The 14,485-nt window shown below is 42.8% G+C and overlaps 1 protein-coding gene across 1 annotated transcript; it reads right to left on the minus strand.

The window, feature by feature from the left end:
• Positions 1 to 2,946: 2,946 nt before the first annotated feature.
• On the minus strand, positions 2,947 to 10,605 carry LOC106608987 (gastrula zinc finger protein XlCGF57.1-like). The gene is made up of 2 exons (XM_014207301.2): positions 10,330 to 10,605; positions 2,947 to 5,243 (listed from the first exon to the last, which is right to left on the minus strand). The coding sequence occupies exons 1-2, from the start codon at positions 10,487 to 10,489 to the stop codon at positions 3,895 to 3,897; spliced, it is 1,509 nt and encodes a 502-aa protein (XP_014062776.2). The 5' UTR covers positions 10,490 to 10,605; the 3' UTR covers positions 2,947 to 3,894.
• Between the last annotated feature and the right edge of the window lie 3,880 nt (positions 10,606 to 14,485).

A 14,485-nucleotide genomic window follows, 5' to 3' on the forward strand; every position in this document is an offset into this window, starting at 1 on the left:
GAGCCTTGTGGTAGCGGGCGGTGCAGTTGCCGTACCAGGCGGTGATACAGCCCGACAGGATGCTCTCAATTGTGCATCTGTAACATTTTCTGAGTATTATAGGTGACAAGCCAAATTTCTTTAGCCTCCTGAGGTTGTTGCGCCTTCTTCACCACACTGTCTGTGTGGGTGGACCATTTCAGTTTGTCAGTGATGTGTACACCAAGGAACTTGAAGCTTTCCACCTTCTCCACTGCGGTCCCGTCGATGTAGATAGGGGCTTGCTCCCTCTGTTGTTTCCTGAAGTCCACGATCATCTCCTTTGTTTTGTTGACATTGAGTGAGAGGTTGTTTTCCAGGCACCAAACTCCCTGAGCCCTCACCTCCTCCCTGTAGGCTGTCTCGTTATCGTTGGTAATCAAGCCTACCACTGTTGTGCCGTCTGCAGACTTGATGATTGAGTTGGAGGCGTGCTTGGCCACGCAGTCATGGGTGAACAGGGAGTACAAGAGGGGACTGAGAACGCACCCTTGTGGGGTAACACTTTACTTGACAGCCAGCGTCATAACATGTTATGACACGGTCATAACCATGTCATATGTCAACACTGTCATGACACTGTTGTGACATACACCAGAAGGCCAAAAGTATGTGGACACCTGCTTGTCGAACATCTCATTCCAAAATCATTGGCATTAATATTTTTATTTTAACTAGGCAAGTCAGTTAAGAACAAATTCTGATTTTACAAAGACAGCCCTGAGTTGGTCCCCCCTTTGCTGCCAACAGCCGCTAGGAACATTGCTGCGGGGACTTGCTTCCATTCAGCCACGAGCATTAGTGAGGTCAGACACTGATGTTGGGCGATTAGGTCTGGCTCGCAGTCGGCGTTCCAATTCATCCCAAAGGTGTTTGATGGGGTTGAAGTCAGGGATCTGTGCAGGCCAGTCAAGTTCTTCCACACCGATCTTGACAAACCATTTCTGTATGGACCTCGCTTTGTGAACGGGGGCATTGTCATGCTGAAACAGGAAAAGACCTTCCGCAAACTGTTGCCACAAAGTTGGAAGTACACAATCTTCTAGAATGTCATTGTATGCTGAAGCGTTGATTTCCTTTCCCTGGAACTAAGGGGCCTAACCCGAACCATGAAAAACAGCCACAGACCATTATACCTCCTCCACCAAGCTTTACAGTTGGCACTATGACTTTGGGCAAGTAGCGTTATCCTGCCATTCGCCAAACCCAGATTCGTCCATCGGACTTCCAGATGGGGAAGCGTGATACATCACTCCAGAGAACTCATTTCCACTGCTCCAGAGTCCAATAGCGGCGAGATTTACACCACTCCAGCCGACGCTTGGTTCCAGCCGGCGCTTGGCACTCTAGCCGATACTTTTCACCACGCCAGCCGATGCTCGGTAGTGAGTGTTGCAAACGAGCATAAACAATTGTTACACACTTCGTCACTCGCCACTCCCTTTCTGAGAACTTGTGGCCTACCACTTTGCGGCTGACCCATTCATGCTCCTAGATGTTTCCACTTCACAATAACAGCACCAGTAGGGCTGAAATTTTATGAACTAACTTGTTGAAAAGGTGGCATCCTATGATGGTGCCACATTAAAAGTCATCGAGCTCTTAAGTAAGGTCATTCTACTGCCTATGTTTGTCTATGGAGAGTGCATGGCTGTGTGCTCGATTTTATACACCTGTCAGCAAATAGCCGAATCCACTAATTTGAAGGGGTGTCCACATACTTCTGTATATATAGTGTATATTGCTTTATTTTATGGCTGATTATGACACCTACATAAGTGTCAAAACCCACAAAACCTACCACACAAGGCAAAACATTCCATTACACCATAGTCTACTTGTCAACAGAATATTTATGTTATGTAACATTTTCTGAAATTGACCATTATTAAATTATTATTATTGTAATTGCGCACACATTCATGTCAGACATGCACCTACCCCAACGCTCAGTTTCTGATTACTGGGATGAATGGGGGACCAGATTTAAGGAGCAGGACAAGACACCCTCTTTTTGACTGATGACGGACATAAGGGCATTTACCTGACAGGCCTATCTGGCTTATATGATTATGATGGTCATAATGCTTCTTCACAGTGTTATAAAGTGTATTTTCTTAGTCCAAGTAAAGTGACACACGATGATCACAATGCTTTATGACAGTGTCATAAAGTGTATTTTCAAACAAGTGATTTAAAATGATGAAAAAAAACATGACTAAAGAATTCATTACAACAACTAAGGACTTAAGAAACAAACTTTCAAAAGAAAAAAGCTTATTGGCAGGGAAAAAAATGATTTGAATAAATGTGGGTTTTGACACCTATCTACAAAGCATTTGGAAAGTATTCAGACCCCTTCCCCTTTTCCACATTTTGTTACGTTACAGTCTTATTCTAAAATGGATTAAATAAAACCATCAATCTACACACAATACCCCATAATTACAAAGTGAAAACAGGTATTTAGAAATGTTTGCAAAATGTACATGTCAGAGCAAAAACCAAGCCATGAGTTCGAAGGAATTGTCCGTAGAGCTCTGAAAAAGAATTCTGTCGAGGCACAGATCTGGGGAAAGGTACAAAAGAAATCTGCAGTATTGAAGGTCCCCAAGAACACAGTGGCCTCCGTCATTCTTAAATGGAAAACGTTTGTAACCACCAAGACTCTTCCTAGAGCTGGCCGCCTGGCCAAACTGAGAAGTCGGGGGAGAAGGACCTTGGTCAGGGAGATGACCAAGAACCCGATGGTCATTCTGACAAAGCTCCAGAGTTCCTCTGTGGAGATGGGAGAACCTTCCAGAAGGACAACCATCTCTGAAAATAGCTGTGCAGCAACGCTATGTGTGATATTTCAGTTTATTTGTAATACAATTTGTAAAATGTCTAAAAAACTGTTTTTGTTTTATCATTATGGGGTATAGATTGATGAGGGAAAAAAACTATTTAAACCATTTTAGAATAAGGCTGTAACGTAACAAAATGTAGAAAAAGTCAAGGGGTCTGACTACTTTCCGAATGCACTGTAGGTGTCATAACCAGCCATAAAGCAGTTATGACCATGTCATAATGTGTTATGACGCTGGGTGTCAAGTAAAGTGTTACTGTACCTTCAATATCATGGATTGCTGCATGTTGCAAAAATGTATATTACTATTGTGACCCATAATTGCCATGGTAATTTTGTAAAAATCCAGTCAATGAGCATTATGGGTAATGGAGTCATTCTACAGATTCAAAATGGGCCTACAATTGCTTACATCAAATGCATTATGACAGCACGATTTCCCCTGGCAAAATTGCCATTCCAAACACAAAAAAAATGTATAATATACAAAACACAGCGACATATCAAGTGTACAGCCATGTGTAAGAGGACGACACTCTGCTTTTTAACCTAAAATGAAGAAAATCTGCCCAAAATTGTAGACTCTCCCGCAGCTTAGAAGGCTTATATTATAATATAGATAAGCAGCATTAGGTCAATATGGATGTGAAACAGTCTTAAGCATTTTCTGGAAAGTACTTTTTTTTAAGTACAAATAACATCAGTCAGACCATTTTCTCATCACCCTTAGAGAAATTCCAAAACAAACTAAGAGGAATTCCTGTTTCTAATGCCGTGAAAACATCAACAGACTTTGAACAGCAGATCTGTGTGTTTCCTAAAATACTCTGTTCTGTTCTATCATTACCTCATCATTCAAATAAAATCAAACTTTATTTACAAAAGTAAATTAGTCACACATCTATATGAATATGAAATATCCAGAGTTGTTTTCTTCTGTTTTTTCCCCGCCTAAGAGTGTCCACATCCTACCCTTTTGTTTCCTTCTTCTTACATAATATCTATTTGTCATAATTTAATTGCTTCTATCAATTTTCATCCAATTTAATTCCTTTGTGGTGGGTTTTCACATGTGTCAGCAGGCTAGACTTTTGAGTGAAGCTTCTCCCACAGTCACCACAGCTAAATGGTTTCTCTCCTGTGTGAGTCAATTTATGCATGTTTAGGTGTTGCTTGAGATTGAAGCTTTTCCCACAGTCACAACAGCTAAATGGTTTCTCTCCTGTGTGAGTGAGTTTATGCTTCCTTAGGTTCCCCTTCAAATTGAAACTTTTCCCACAGTCACCACAGCTGAATGGTTTATCTCCTGTGTGAGTCAGTTTATGCTTCCTTAGGTTCCCCTTCAAATTGAAGCTTTTCCCACAGTCACCACAGCTAAACGGTTTCTCTCCTGTGTGAATACGTATATGTTCAGATAGGGTCCACTTCTGATGGAAGCCTTTCCCACAGTCACTACAGGTAAATCGTTTCTCTCCTGTGTGAGTAAATATATGCTTCTTAAGGGAACCCTTCTGACTAAAGCCTTTTCCACAGACACCACAGCTAAATGGTTTCTTTCCTGCGCCAGTCAGTATATCTATGGTTAAGTGTTCCTTGAGATTGAAGCTCTTCCCAGAGTCATCACAGCTACAGCTAAATGGTTTCTCTTCTGTGTGAATCATCATGTGCTTGGACAGATCTCCTTTCACTTTGAAGGTCTTGCCACAAACAGGACAGGTGCAGGGTTTCCCACCATGACAGAGTTGGACATGTGCCTTCAGTTTACAGGTGGAGTTATAGTCTTTTTTGTAGAAGCAGCATTCACTGGGTCTCTTCTTGGGGAGAGTAACATGCCTCTGTAGGTCAGCTTTCAGAGCAAACGTTTCAGCACAGTCACAGAAGCTGTGAGTTTTTCTAGACATGGTGATGGGTTTGAAACAGTGTTCCCCCAATGGTGGGCTGCTGTCAAGTCCTACTGGGTTGCGGCTTACAACTGAGCAATGGCTGGAGTCATTGTTTTGATTATATGGAGGGTCACTGGGATTGTCGAGACCCTTTAGGTGGGTCACAGTGCCAAAAGGTTTAGAATCCACTGTTTTAGAGTCACTGTCTCTGTTCTCCACAGTCTGGGTTTGGGGAAGAGTCAAGGACCAAAGTGGGTCTTCCTGATCCCATTCACTTTTCACACAGAAAGGAGTGAATTTAAACTCTATGATATCAGCCTCCAGCCTCTGAAGCTGCTCTTCCTCCTGACTGGTGCCGAGTTCCTCCTGTTCCTCTTTAATCTCTGTGTGCTCTAGGTCCTCCTGCCCCAGACTAGGGCTCCACTCCTGCTCACAGTGCTGCTGCTCAGGGGGAACCTCCTCTTCAGAAGCTATGGGAGAGAGCTGCAGGGAGTCTGGAGGGAAGAAGAGGAGCAGAGGTTTGCTATATACCACATAATTAAATAGAATACCTGAATCACACAGTCATCAGCCTTTAGACATGCCTGAGTACACCTAGCTACACTAAATATACAAAAGTAGTATGTTTTTATTTTACCATTATTTTGTCAGGTAAGTTGACTGATAACACATTCTCATTTACAGCAACGACCTGGGGAATAGTTACAGGGGAGAGGAGGGGGGGGATGAATGAGCCAATTGTAAACCGGGGGATGATTAGGTGGCCATGATGGTATGAGGGCCAGATTGGGAATTTAGCCAGGACACCGGGGTTAACACCCCTACTCTTACGATAAGTGCCACGGGATCTTTAGTGACCACAGAGAGTCAGGACACCCGTTTAACGTCCCATCTGAAGGACAACACCCTACACAGGGCAGTGTCACTGCCCTGGGGCATTCGGATATTTTTTTAGACCTGAGGAAAGAGTGCCTCTATGTGGTAGATTATAAGGTGCTATCTGAACACAAGCGTGAAGTATAGAGTCTTTTTTTATGTTTTGGTCAAATATCACGACTTAGTTCAGCATATTGGTTATGAAATTGGACATTTGAAACCAGGGTTTTGATACTGGGCAATACATCGAAAATCCACGACAACAGGAAGCAGAAACAGTACTTTTAAGATAATTTTTCAACAGGGATCAACTTAATCAGGTAAAAACTGTCGAACGAGCCCCAAAAAGTGCTATGATTTATAGATTTTTATGATATTAGTTAATCATGAAAATGCGTTTGGCCTGCCTAGCTAATTGGCAGTGTTGGGGAGTAGTGAACTACATGTAGTTTAAAGGACCAATGCAGCTGTTTTTAAATCAATATCAAATCATTTCTGGGTAACAATTGGGCACCTTACTATAATAGTTTTCCATTAAAATGGCAAAAAATTGCTCTTAAGCAAGAATTTGGCTAGGACTGTCTGGGAGTGGTCTGAATGGGGAGGGAGAAACTTAAAACTAGCTGTTATTGGCAGAGAGGTTTGGAACTCTCTGTATTATTGGTATATTAACCAATTTACCACCTGGTGATGACTCCAGGCAAGCCAAAACTCCCACCCATGGAAACAGGCAGATGAGAAGGTCCTGTGTAGATTGCATTTTCAACCAGAAAGTATCAGGAATTCAGCTATTAGTCACAACCTGTTGCTGACAGGTGAATTACATCGAGCACAAATCCATGCAATCTCCATAGACAAACATTGGCAGTAGAATGGGCTGACTGAAGTGCTCAGTTACTTTCAACTTGGCACTATGATAGGATGCCACCTTTCCAACAAGTCAGTATGTCAAATTTCTGCCCTGCTAGAGCTACCCCGGGAAACTGTAAGTGCTGTTATTGTGAAATGGAAATGTCTAGGAACAACAACGGCTCAGCAGCGAAGTGGTAGGCCACACAAGCTCACAGAATGGGAACGTCAAGTGCTGAAGTTTGCAGCGCGTAAAAATCGTCTGTCCTCGGTTTCAACACTCACTACCAACTTCCAAACTGCCTCTGGAAGCAACGTCAGCACAATAACTGTTCTTTCGGGAGCTTGCCGCCATTGGACTCTGTAGCAGTGGAAACGCATTCTCTGGAGTGATGAATCACGCTTCACCATCTGGCAGTCCGAAGGAAAAATCAGTGTTTGGCAGCTGCCAGGAGAACACTACCTGCCCCAATGTATTGTGCCAACTGTACAGTTTGATGGAGGAGGAATAATGGTCTGGGGCTGTTTTTCATGATTCGGGCTAGGCCCCTTAGAAATCTTAACACTGCAGCATACAATGACATTCTAGACGATTCTGTCCTTCCAACTTTGTGGCAACAGTTTGGGGAAGGCCCTTTCCTGTTTCATCATGACAATGCCCCCATTCACAAAGCGAGGTCCATACATAAATGGTTTGTTGAGATCAGTGTGGAAGAACTTGACTGGCCTGCACAGAGCCCTGTCCTCAACCCCATCGAACACCTTTGGGATGAATTGGAACACCAGCTGCGAGCCAGGCCTAATCGTCCAACATCAGTGCCCAACCTTACTAATGCTCTTGGGGCTGCATGGAGGTCCCCGCAGCAATGTTCCAACATCTAGTGGAAAGCCTTCCCGAAAGAGTGAAGGCTGTTATAGCAGCAAAGGGGGAACCAACTCCATATTAATGCCCATGATTTTGGAATGAGATGTTCAATGAGCAGGTGTCCACATACCTTTGGTCATGTACTGTAGTTTCTTAGCAAAGAGCAATTCCTCAATTTCTGCAGGACTGTCTGGGAATGGGGATGGGAAATCTGAATACTAGCTTTTATAGTTGCGAAGAGACAGAATCACTAGATCACTTATTCTGGTATTGAACCTATGTAGCTTGTTTCTGGTCACAGGTTCAGGAATGGCAGAAAAATCACACCATTCACCTAAAACTAACCCTACAAATAGCACAGTTGGGAGCATTGGAAAACCATAGTCAATAAACAAAAAATAACACTTAGTAAAAATATAAACGTTTGACTTACAATCTGTAGATACTATGCATGTGTATGTGAAACAACATAGCACAGGTGAAAAATATACGGCACATGGAAATCATAAGCGGGTGGTCTACAGAAATAGGTGAGGTTGGCTGAGGGTAGCTAAGGGGTAGGATTAAAAGCTCATGATTTATAATAGTTATGACTGAAAACACTATTTCACATTTACCTGATATGTTTAAGTACAATCTATCCAGATGTCAGAGCTGGGCTCAATTCAAATTAACGTCATTTTCATTTAAAATTCTGAGATGTAAATAGTTTGGTAATGAATAGCTTCTACTTGTCAGTTTATTGAGAAATCATTGAAAATAAATGAACATTTTACAATTACTGAATTGTAATTTTAGTTTACTTTCTGAATTGACTGCCTTCAATTTGAATTGAGCCCTACCCTGATGTATATCAAATAACTATATTTTTGCTATGTAACTAATGTGTAAAAAAAAAGTGGCATGTATATAAAATGTGTGTAGAGTTTTGTCTTCCGATGACAAAAATGGGCAGCAAAAAAAAAGCTGTTATTGGCAGAGAAGTTTGCAACTCTTTCTTATTGGTCTATTAACTCATTTACCGTCTGGTGATGTCACCAGGTAGGCCAAAACTCCATCCCACCAAAACGGGATGAAATGGCTCTTTTCAAACAGCTTTTACACTGAAAAGGCATTATCATAATTTTATCATAAAAAAAAATATAAAACACAGGAAATCACGTTTTTGACTGCACTAGGTCTTTAAGTGAACTATATTTTGTTAAGGGTGGCTTTCATGTCACTTAACTTCCTTCAGTGTGAAGTACTTTCACAGTATACCTATTAAGTGTACCTACTAAGCCCACCAAAATCGAAGTTTAGATGTTTCTAACATATACTGCCCTAATTTTTGTAGAAGTAAATATAAAATGACAGATTAATCTCTTGTGAAGTTTTATTAGTTTACTTTAATTTTTAAAGTTTTTATAAGACATAAAATATTTGATAAAATATGTGAAAAGTCCGGACTGGGCTTAATGGGTACCGAGTGTACCCTTTAAGCTCATGCATGTGTTCCAAATAAGCCAACCTCTTAAAAAATATATTTTAATTCATTTCCAAATGTTTAGAACTTAAACTGACATTTCATATGGTAAAATTATTTACTTGTCAAACATGTAAGCACAACATGTAAAGTGATGGTCCCATGTTTCATGAGCTGAAATATAAACAACCCCAGAAATTTTCCCATACGCACAAAAAGCTTATTTCGATAAAAAAAATGTTGCACAAATTTCTTTACATCCCTGTTAGTGAGCCTTTCTCCATTGCCAAGATAACCCATCCACCTGACAGGTGTGGCATATCAAGAAGCTGAATAAACAGAATGATTATTACACAGGTGCACCTTGTGCTGGGGACAACAAAAGGACACTCTAAAATGTGCAGTTTGTCACAAAACACAATGCCACAGATGTCTCAAGATTTGAGGGAGTGTGCAATTGGCATGCCGACTGCAGGAATGTCCACCAAAGCTGTTACCAGAGAATTTAATGTTCATTTCTCTACCATAAGACGACTCCAACGTCATTTTAGAGAATTTGGCAATAAGTCCAACCACCCTCACAACCGCAGACCATGTGTAACCACACCAGCCCAGGACCTCCACATCCAGCTTCTTCACCTGAGGGATCATCTGAGACCAGCCACCCGGACAGCTGATGAAACTGTGGGTTTGCACAACCACATAATTTCTGCACAAACTGTCAGAAACCGTCTCAGGGAAGCTCATCTGCTTGCTCGTTGTCCTCAACAGGGTCTCGACCTGACTGCAGTTCGCCATCATATAACGGACTTCAGTGTGTATGTTGTTGTGTGGGCGAGCGGTGTGCTGATGTAAACGTTGTGAATAGAGTGCCCCATGGTGGCGGTGGGGTTATGGTTTGGGCAGGCATAACCTGCTGACAATGAACACAATTCCATTGTATCAATGGCAATTTCAATGCAGAGATACCATGATGAGATCCTGAGGCCCATGGTTGTGCCATTCATCCGCTGCCATCACCTCATGTTTCAGCATGATAATGCACGGCCCGATGTTGCAAGGATCTGAACATAAATTCCTGGAAGCTGAAAATGTCCCAGTTCTGCCATGGCCTGCATACTCACCAGACTTGCCACCCCATTGAGCACGTTTGTAATGCTCTGTATTGACCTGTACGACAGCGTGTTCCAGTTCTCGCCAATATCCAGAAACTTCGCACAGCCATTGTAGTGGAGTGGGACAACATTCCACAGGTCACAATCAACAGCCTGATCAACTCTATGCGAAGGAGCTGTGTCGCGCTGCATGAGGCAAATGATGGTCACACCAGATACTGACTGGTTTTCTGATCCACGCCCTGACCTTTTTTTTAAGGTATCTGTGACAAACAGATGCATATCTGTATTCCCAGTAATGTGAAATCCATAGATTTGGGCCAAATGCATTTATTTCAATTGACTGATTTCCTTATATAAACTGTAACATGTTGCGTGCGTTTATATTCGTGTTCAGTATACATACGAACCTATACATGTTATCTTCGGTGTGATACACAGCTGTCTCCGTAGCCGATCATTCTCCTCCTGGTACCCCACTACCGTTTTCTCAACTGCCCCGAAAATCTCCACAGCAGCAGCCGTTAAACGCTCATTCAAAAACACACGCAAGAACTCTAGTTTAGACATTTTTTGTCAAATTAGTTTTGCGTTGCAAATTCAACTGAGTCAGTTGGTATTTCTTTAGTCAGCACAATGAATGTTCAAAATCCAAACAAATTCGTCTCCAATCCTACTTCCGCGTTCTACTCAAGGAATTTTAGACGATTCCTTGGTTCTAGCAAGCGTGTGAAGCCCAGAAACACAACAGCGCCGCCAGCTGGTTGGGGGTTTACTACCGCGCAAGGCAGCCAGTCTGGAGACGAGTAAAGTGAAACGATAACTACATTAAAAAAATAATGTTTTAACATTACATAAACAGTGGTTATCATAAGTATAGGATGATCTGGGAGAATCAATTATTTCTCAGGAGTCGATTGTATATCAATGAATGAAAAATAGTCTTCAAGAAATGGACAGAGATCTTTTCTGGAAAGTATATATTTAATGTATCAACAATAACATCAGTCTGACCATTCATTCTCGAAATGGTTTCTCTCCAGAGAGAAATGGTTTCTCCCCTGTGTGAGTTGCTTTGTGCTTCCTTAGGTAACCTTTGAGACTGAAGCTTTTCCCACAATTGAATAATTTATCTCCTGTGTGAGTCAGTTTGTGCACCATTTGGGTCTTTAGGGTCTGCCTTAGCCCAAGAATGTACTCTTAAGGAGTGTAGATGAGCCTGAGCCTTGTCAGCTCAGGGATTCGATCTAGCAACCTTTCGGGTACTGCCCCAACGCTCTAACCACAAGGCTACCTGCCGCCCCTACACTAACCCTAACCCTATAAAGATGTGTATTAATTTAACTTTTTTTTTGTGAAAATGATTTCTTGCTGATATGAAAGATACATTCCTTATGTTTCCAAAACTGTACCGCAAGCTATGCCTGTTTACATTTACACCAAGCGTAGGGGCTGTTATCAAAAGTCCCCTGAGAAGAAGTTACCGTCATCAATAAGCGCTAAAGGTAAATAGCGTCTATGAATAGGGTCTGCCTGTGATTGACATTTTCCCACAGTCACCACAGTTAAATGATTTCTCTCCTCTGTGAATCAGTTTATGCCTGGTTAGGGTCCCCTTGAGACTGAAGCTTATTCCACAACAACAGCTAAATTATTAATCTCCTGTGTGAGTCAGTATATTTGTCCCTAGGTCTCCCTTCTGACTGAAGCTTTTCCCACAGTCATCACAGCTAAATGGTTTCTCTTCTGTGAGAGTCAGTTTGTCCTTCCTTAGGTAATCTTTGAGACTGAAGCTTTTCCCACAGTCACCACCGCTAAATTATTTCTCTCCTGTGTGAATCTACATGTGTCTCGACAGAACTCCTTTCAGTTTGAATGTCTTGACAAAAACAGGACAGGTGCAGTGTGTCCCACCGTGACAGAGTCGGACATCGGCCTTCAGTTTACAGTTGTAGCACTTGTTGCAGAAAAGGCATTCATTGGGTCTCTTCTTGACGAGAGTCACATGCCTCTGCAGGTCAACTTTCAGAGCAACCGTTTCACCACAGTCACGGCAATGGCACGTTTTTGTAGACGTGGTGCTGGGTTTGGAACAGTGTTCCCCCATTGATGGGTTTGGATCCAATGGAGGGTTGGGATCCAATGATGGGCTGGGATCCAATGGTGGGTTTGGAACCAGTGGTGGGTTGGGATCCAATTGTGGGCTGCTGTCAAGTACTACTGGGTTGCTGCTTATGGGTGAGCTGTGGCTGGAGGCATTGTTTCAAGATTTAATGCCACATGCACAATGAAGTACAGTGAAATGCCTTTCTTGTAAACTCTAACACCAAGGCAGTAATCAATAACAATGTAATACTAAAAATAACAAGGTTGAACAAAACAAGAAGAGCACGATAAAGTAAGTAAGCCTACCATATACAGGGTCAGTTCCAGTACCATATTTACAACGTGCAGAGATACTGGATCGATAGAGGTAGATATGTAAAGGGGTAAGGTGACTTGGCATCAGGACACATGATAAACAGAGTAGCAGAAGCTTATATGAGGATTGTATGTGAGTGGGTGTGTGTAGCGTCAGTATAAATGTATGTTCATATTATGTGTGTGTGAGCAAATGATGGAGTGAGTGTTTGTATGTGTGTTGGAGTATCAGTGTGTGTAGTGTGTAGGGCCCTGTGAGAGTGCCTGTAGAGACGGTGCAAATATAAGAAGAAAATATAAAGGTCAACTCAGATAGTCAGTGTAGCCATTTTGTTAGCTATTTAGTAACTGTAGCTATGTAGGATTCTTATGGCATGGGGATAGAAGATGTTCAGGAGCCTGTTGGTGTCAGACTTGATGCACCAGTTTGCTTGCCGTTCGGAAGAAGAGAGAACAGTCTATGGCTTGGTTGGTATGAGTCTAACGGTTTTCCAGGCCTTCCTTTCACACCGCCTGATATAGAGGTCCTGGATGGCAGGGAGCTCGGCCCAAGTGGTGTACTGGGCTGTCCTCACCACCCTCTGTAGCACCATTAGAAGGCGGTGCTATTGCCGTACCAATCAGTGATGCAGCCACTGAAGATGCTCTCAATGGTACAGCTGTAGAACTTTTTGAGGATTTGAGGGCCCATGCCAAACCTTTTCAACCTCCTGAGGGGGAAGAGGCACTGTTGCGCCTTCTTCACGAATGTGCACGCGTGTGTGAACCATTTTAAGTTCTTAGTGATTTGGACACAGAGGAACTTGAAGCTCTCGACCCGCTCAACTGCAGCCCTGATGTGGATGGGGGCATGCTCACACCCTCGTTTCCTGTAGTCCGCGATCAGCTCCTTGGTCTTACTGACGTTGAGGGAGAGGTCGTTGTTCCTTCCCCACACTAACAGGCCACTGACCTTCTCCCTGTAGGCTGTCTCATCGTCACTGGTGATCAGGCCTACCACCATTGTTTTTGATTATCTAGAGGGTCACAAGGAATGTCGAGACCCTTTAGGTGAGTCACAGTGCCAAAAGGTTTAGGATCCACTGGTTTAGTCACTCTCTCTGTTCTTCACAGTCTGAGTTTAGGGAAGAGTCAGGGACTGAAATTGGTCCTCCTGATTACAATCACTATTCAGTCAGGAAGTAGTGAATTTAAACTCTATGATATCAGCTTCAAGCCCTTGAAGCTGCTCTTCCTCCTGACTGGTCCAGAGTTCCTCCTGTTCCTCTTTAATCTGTGTGTGCTCTGGATCCTCCTGACCCAGACTGGGCCTCCTGTCATGATGTGCGCAACTGGTTGAAGGTAAGTCAGGTGCAGGAGAGCAGAGATGGGTGATAACAGGCGCACTTTATTCATGCCCAAGGAAAACAGCGATAACGCCCAAAGTACACAAACGGTACAATAAACAAAACACACGGGCCAAACACATACCCGGCGCAAACCAGCCTGATGCGAACCACACGTAACAAACAAACAATTCCACACACAGACATGGGGGGAACAGAGGATAATATACATTTAGTCAGATGAGGGAATGTGAACCAGGTGTGCGAAAAACCAAGACAAAACAAATGGAAAATGAAAGGTGAGCGGCGATGGCTAGAAGACCGGTGACGTCGACCGCCGAACGCCACCCGAACAAGGAGAGGGACCGACTTTGGTGGAAGTCGTGACACCTCCACTCCTTCTCACAGTGCTGCTGCTCAGGGGGAACCTCCTCTTCAGAGACAGCGAGAGAGAGCTGCAGGGAGTCTGGAGCGAAGGAGAAGAGAAGCAGAGGTTATTGATATACCACAGAATTAAATAGAACACTTGAATTACACACATGAATTATGGATCTCTTTATTGGCCTGGATCTCTATGATCTATACAGCCTTCAGTGAAGATAGCTGACTAGCTATTTGCTTTCTTTCACACAAGCCCATTAATAATCCTTTCCTGCGCAACGGTTTTGGAAACCTTAGACATTGTACTTTCATATTACCCTAAAATAACTTTACAAACAAAAATATACATTTACTGTGCACAGTTTTATAACAGATTCCCACAGAGGTGTTTCGAGTTGCACATTTAGCTGAACTACAATACTTCCTAAGCTAATGCAAA

This window comes from Salmo salar, chromosome ssa07 (assembly GCF_905237065.1).
Source record: "Salmo salar chromosome ssa07, Ssal_v3.1, whole genome shotgun sequence".
NCBI classification, from domain to species: Eukaryota; Metazoa; Chordata; class Actinopteri; order Salmoniformes; family Salmonidae; genus Salmo; species Salmo salar.

Bases quoted from the DNA above. Each gene is read 5' to 3' on its own strand.
- LOC106608987 (XM_014207301.2), bottom strand. From the start codon at position 10,489: ATGTCTAAACTAGAGTTCTTGCGTGTGTTTTTGAATGAGCGTTTAACG. The intron at 5,244-10,329 runs GTTCGTATGTAT...TCTTCCCTCCAG, and splicing joins ACCGAAGATAACATGTATAG to ACTCCCTGCAGCTCTCTCCC.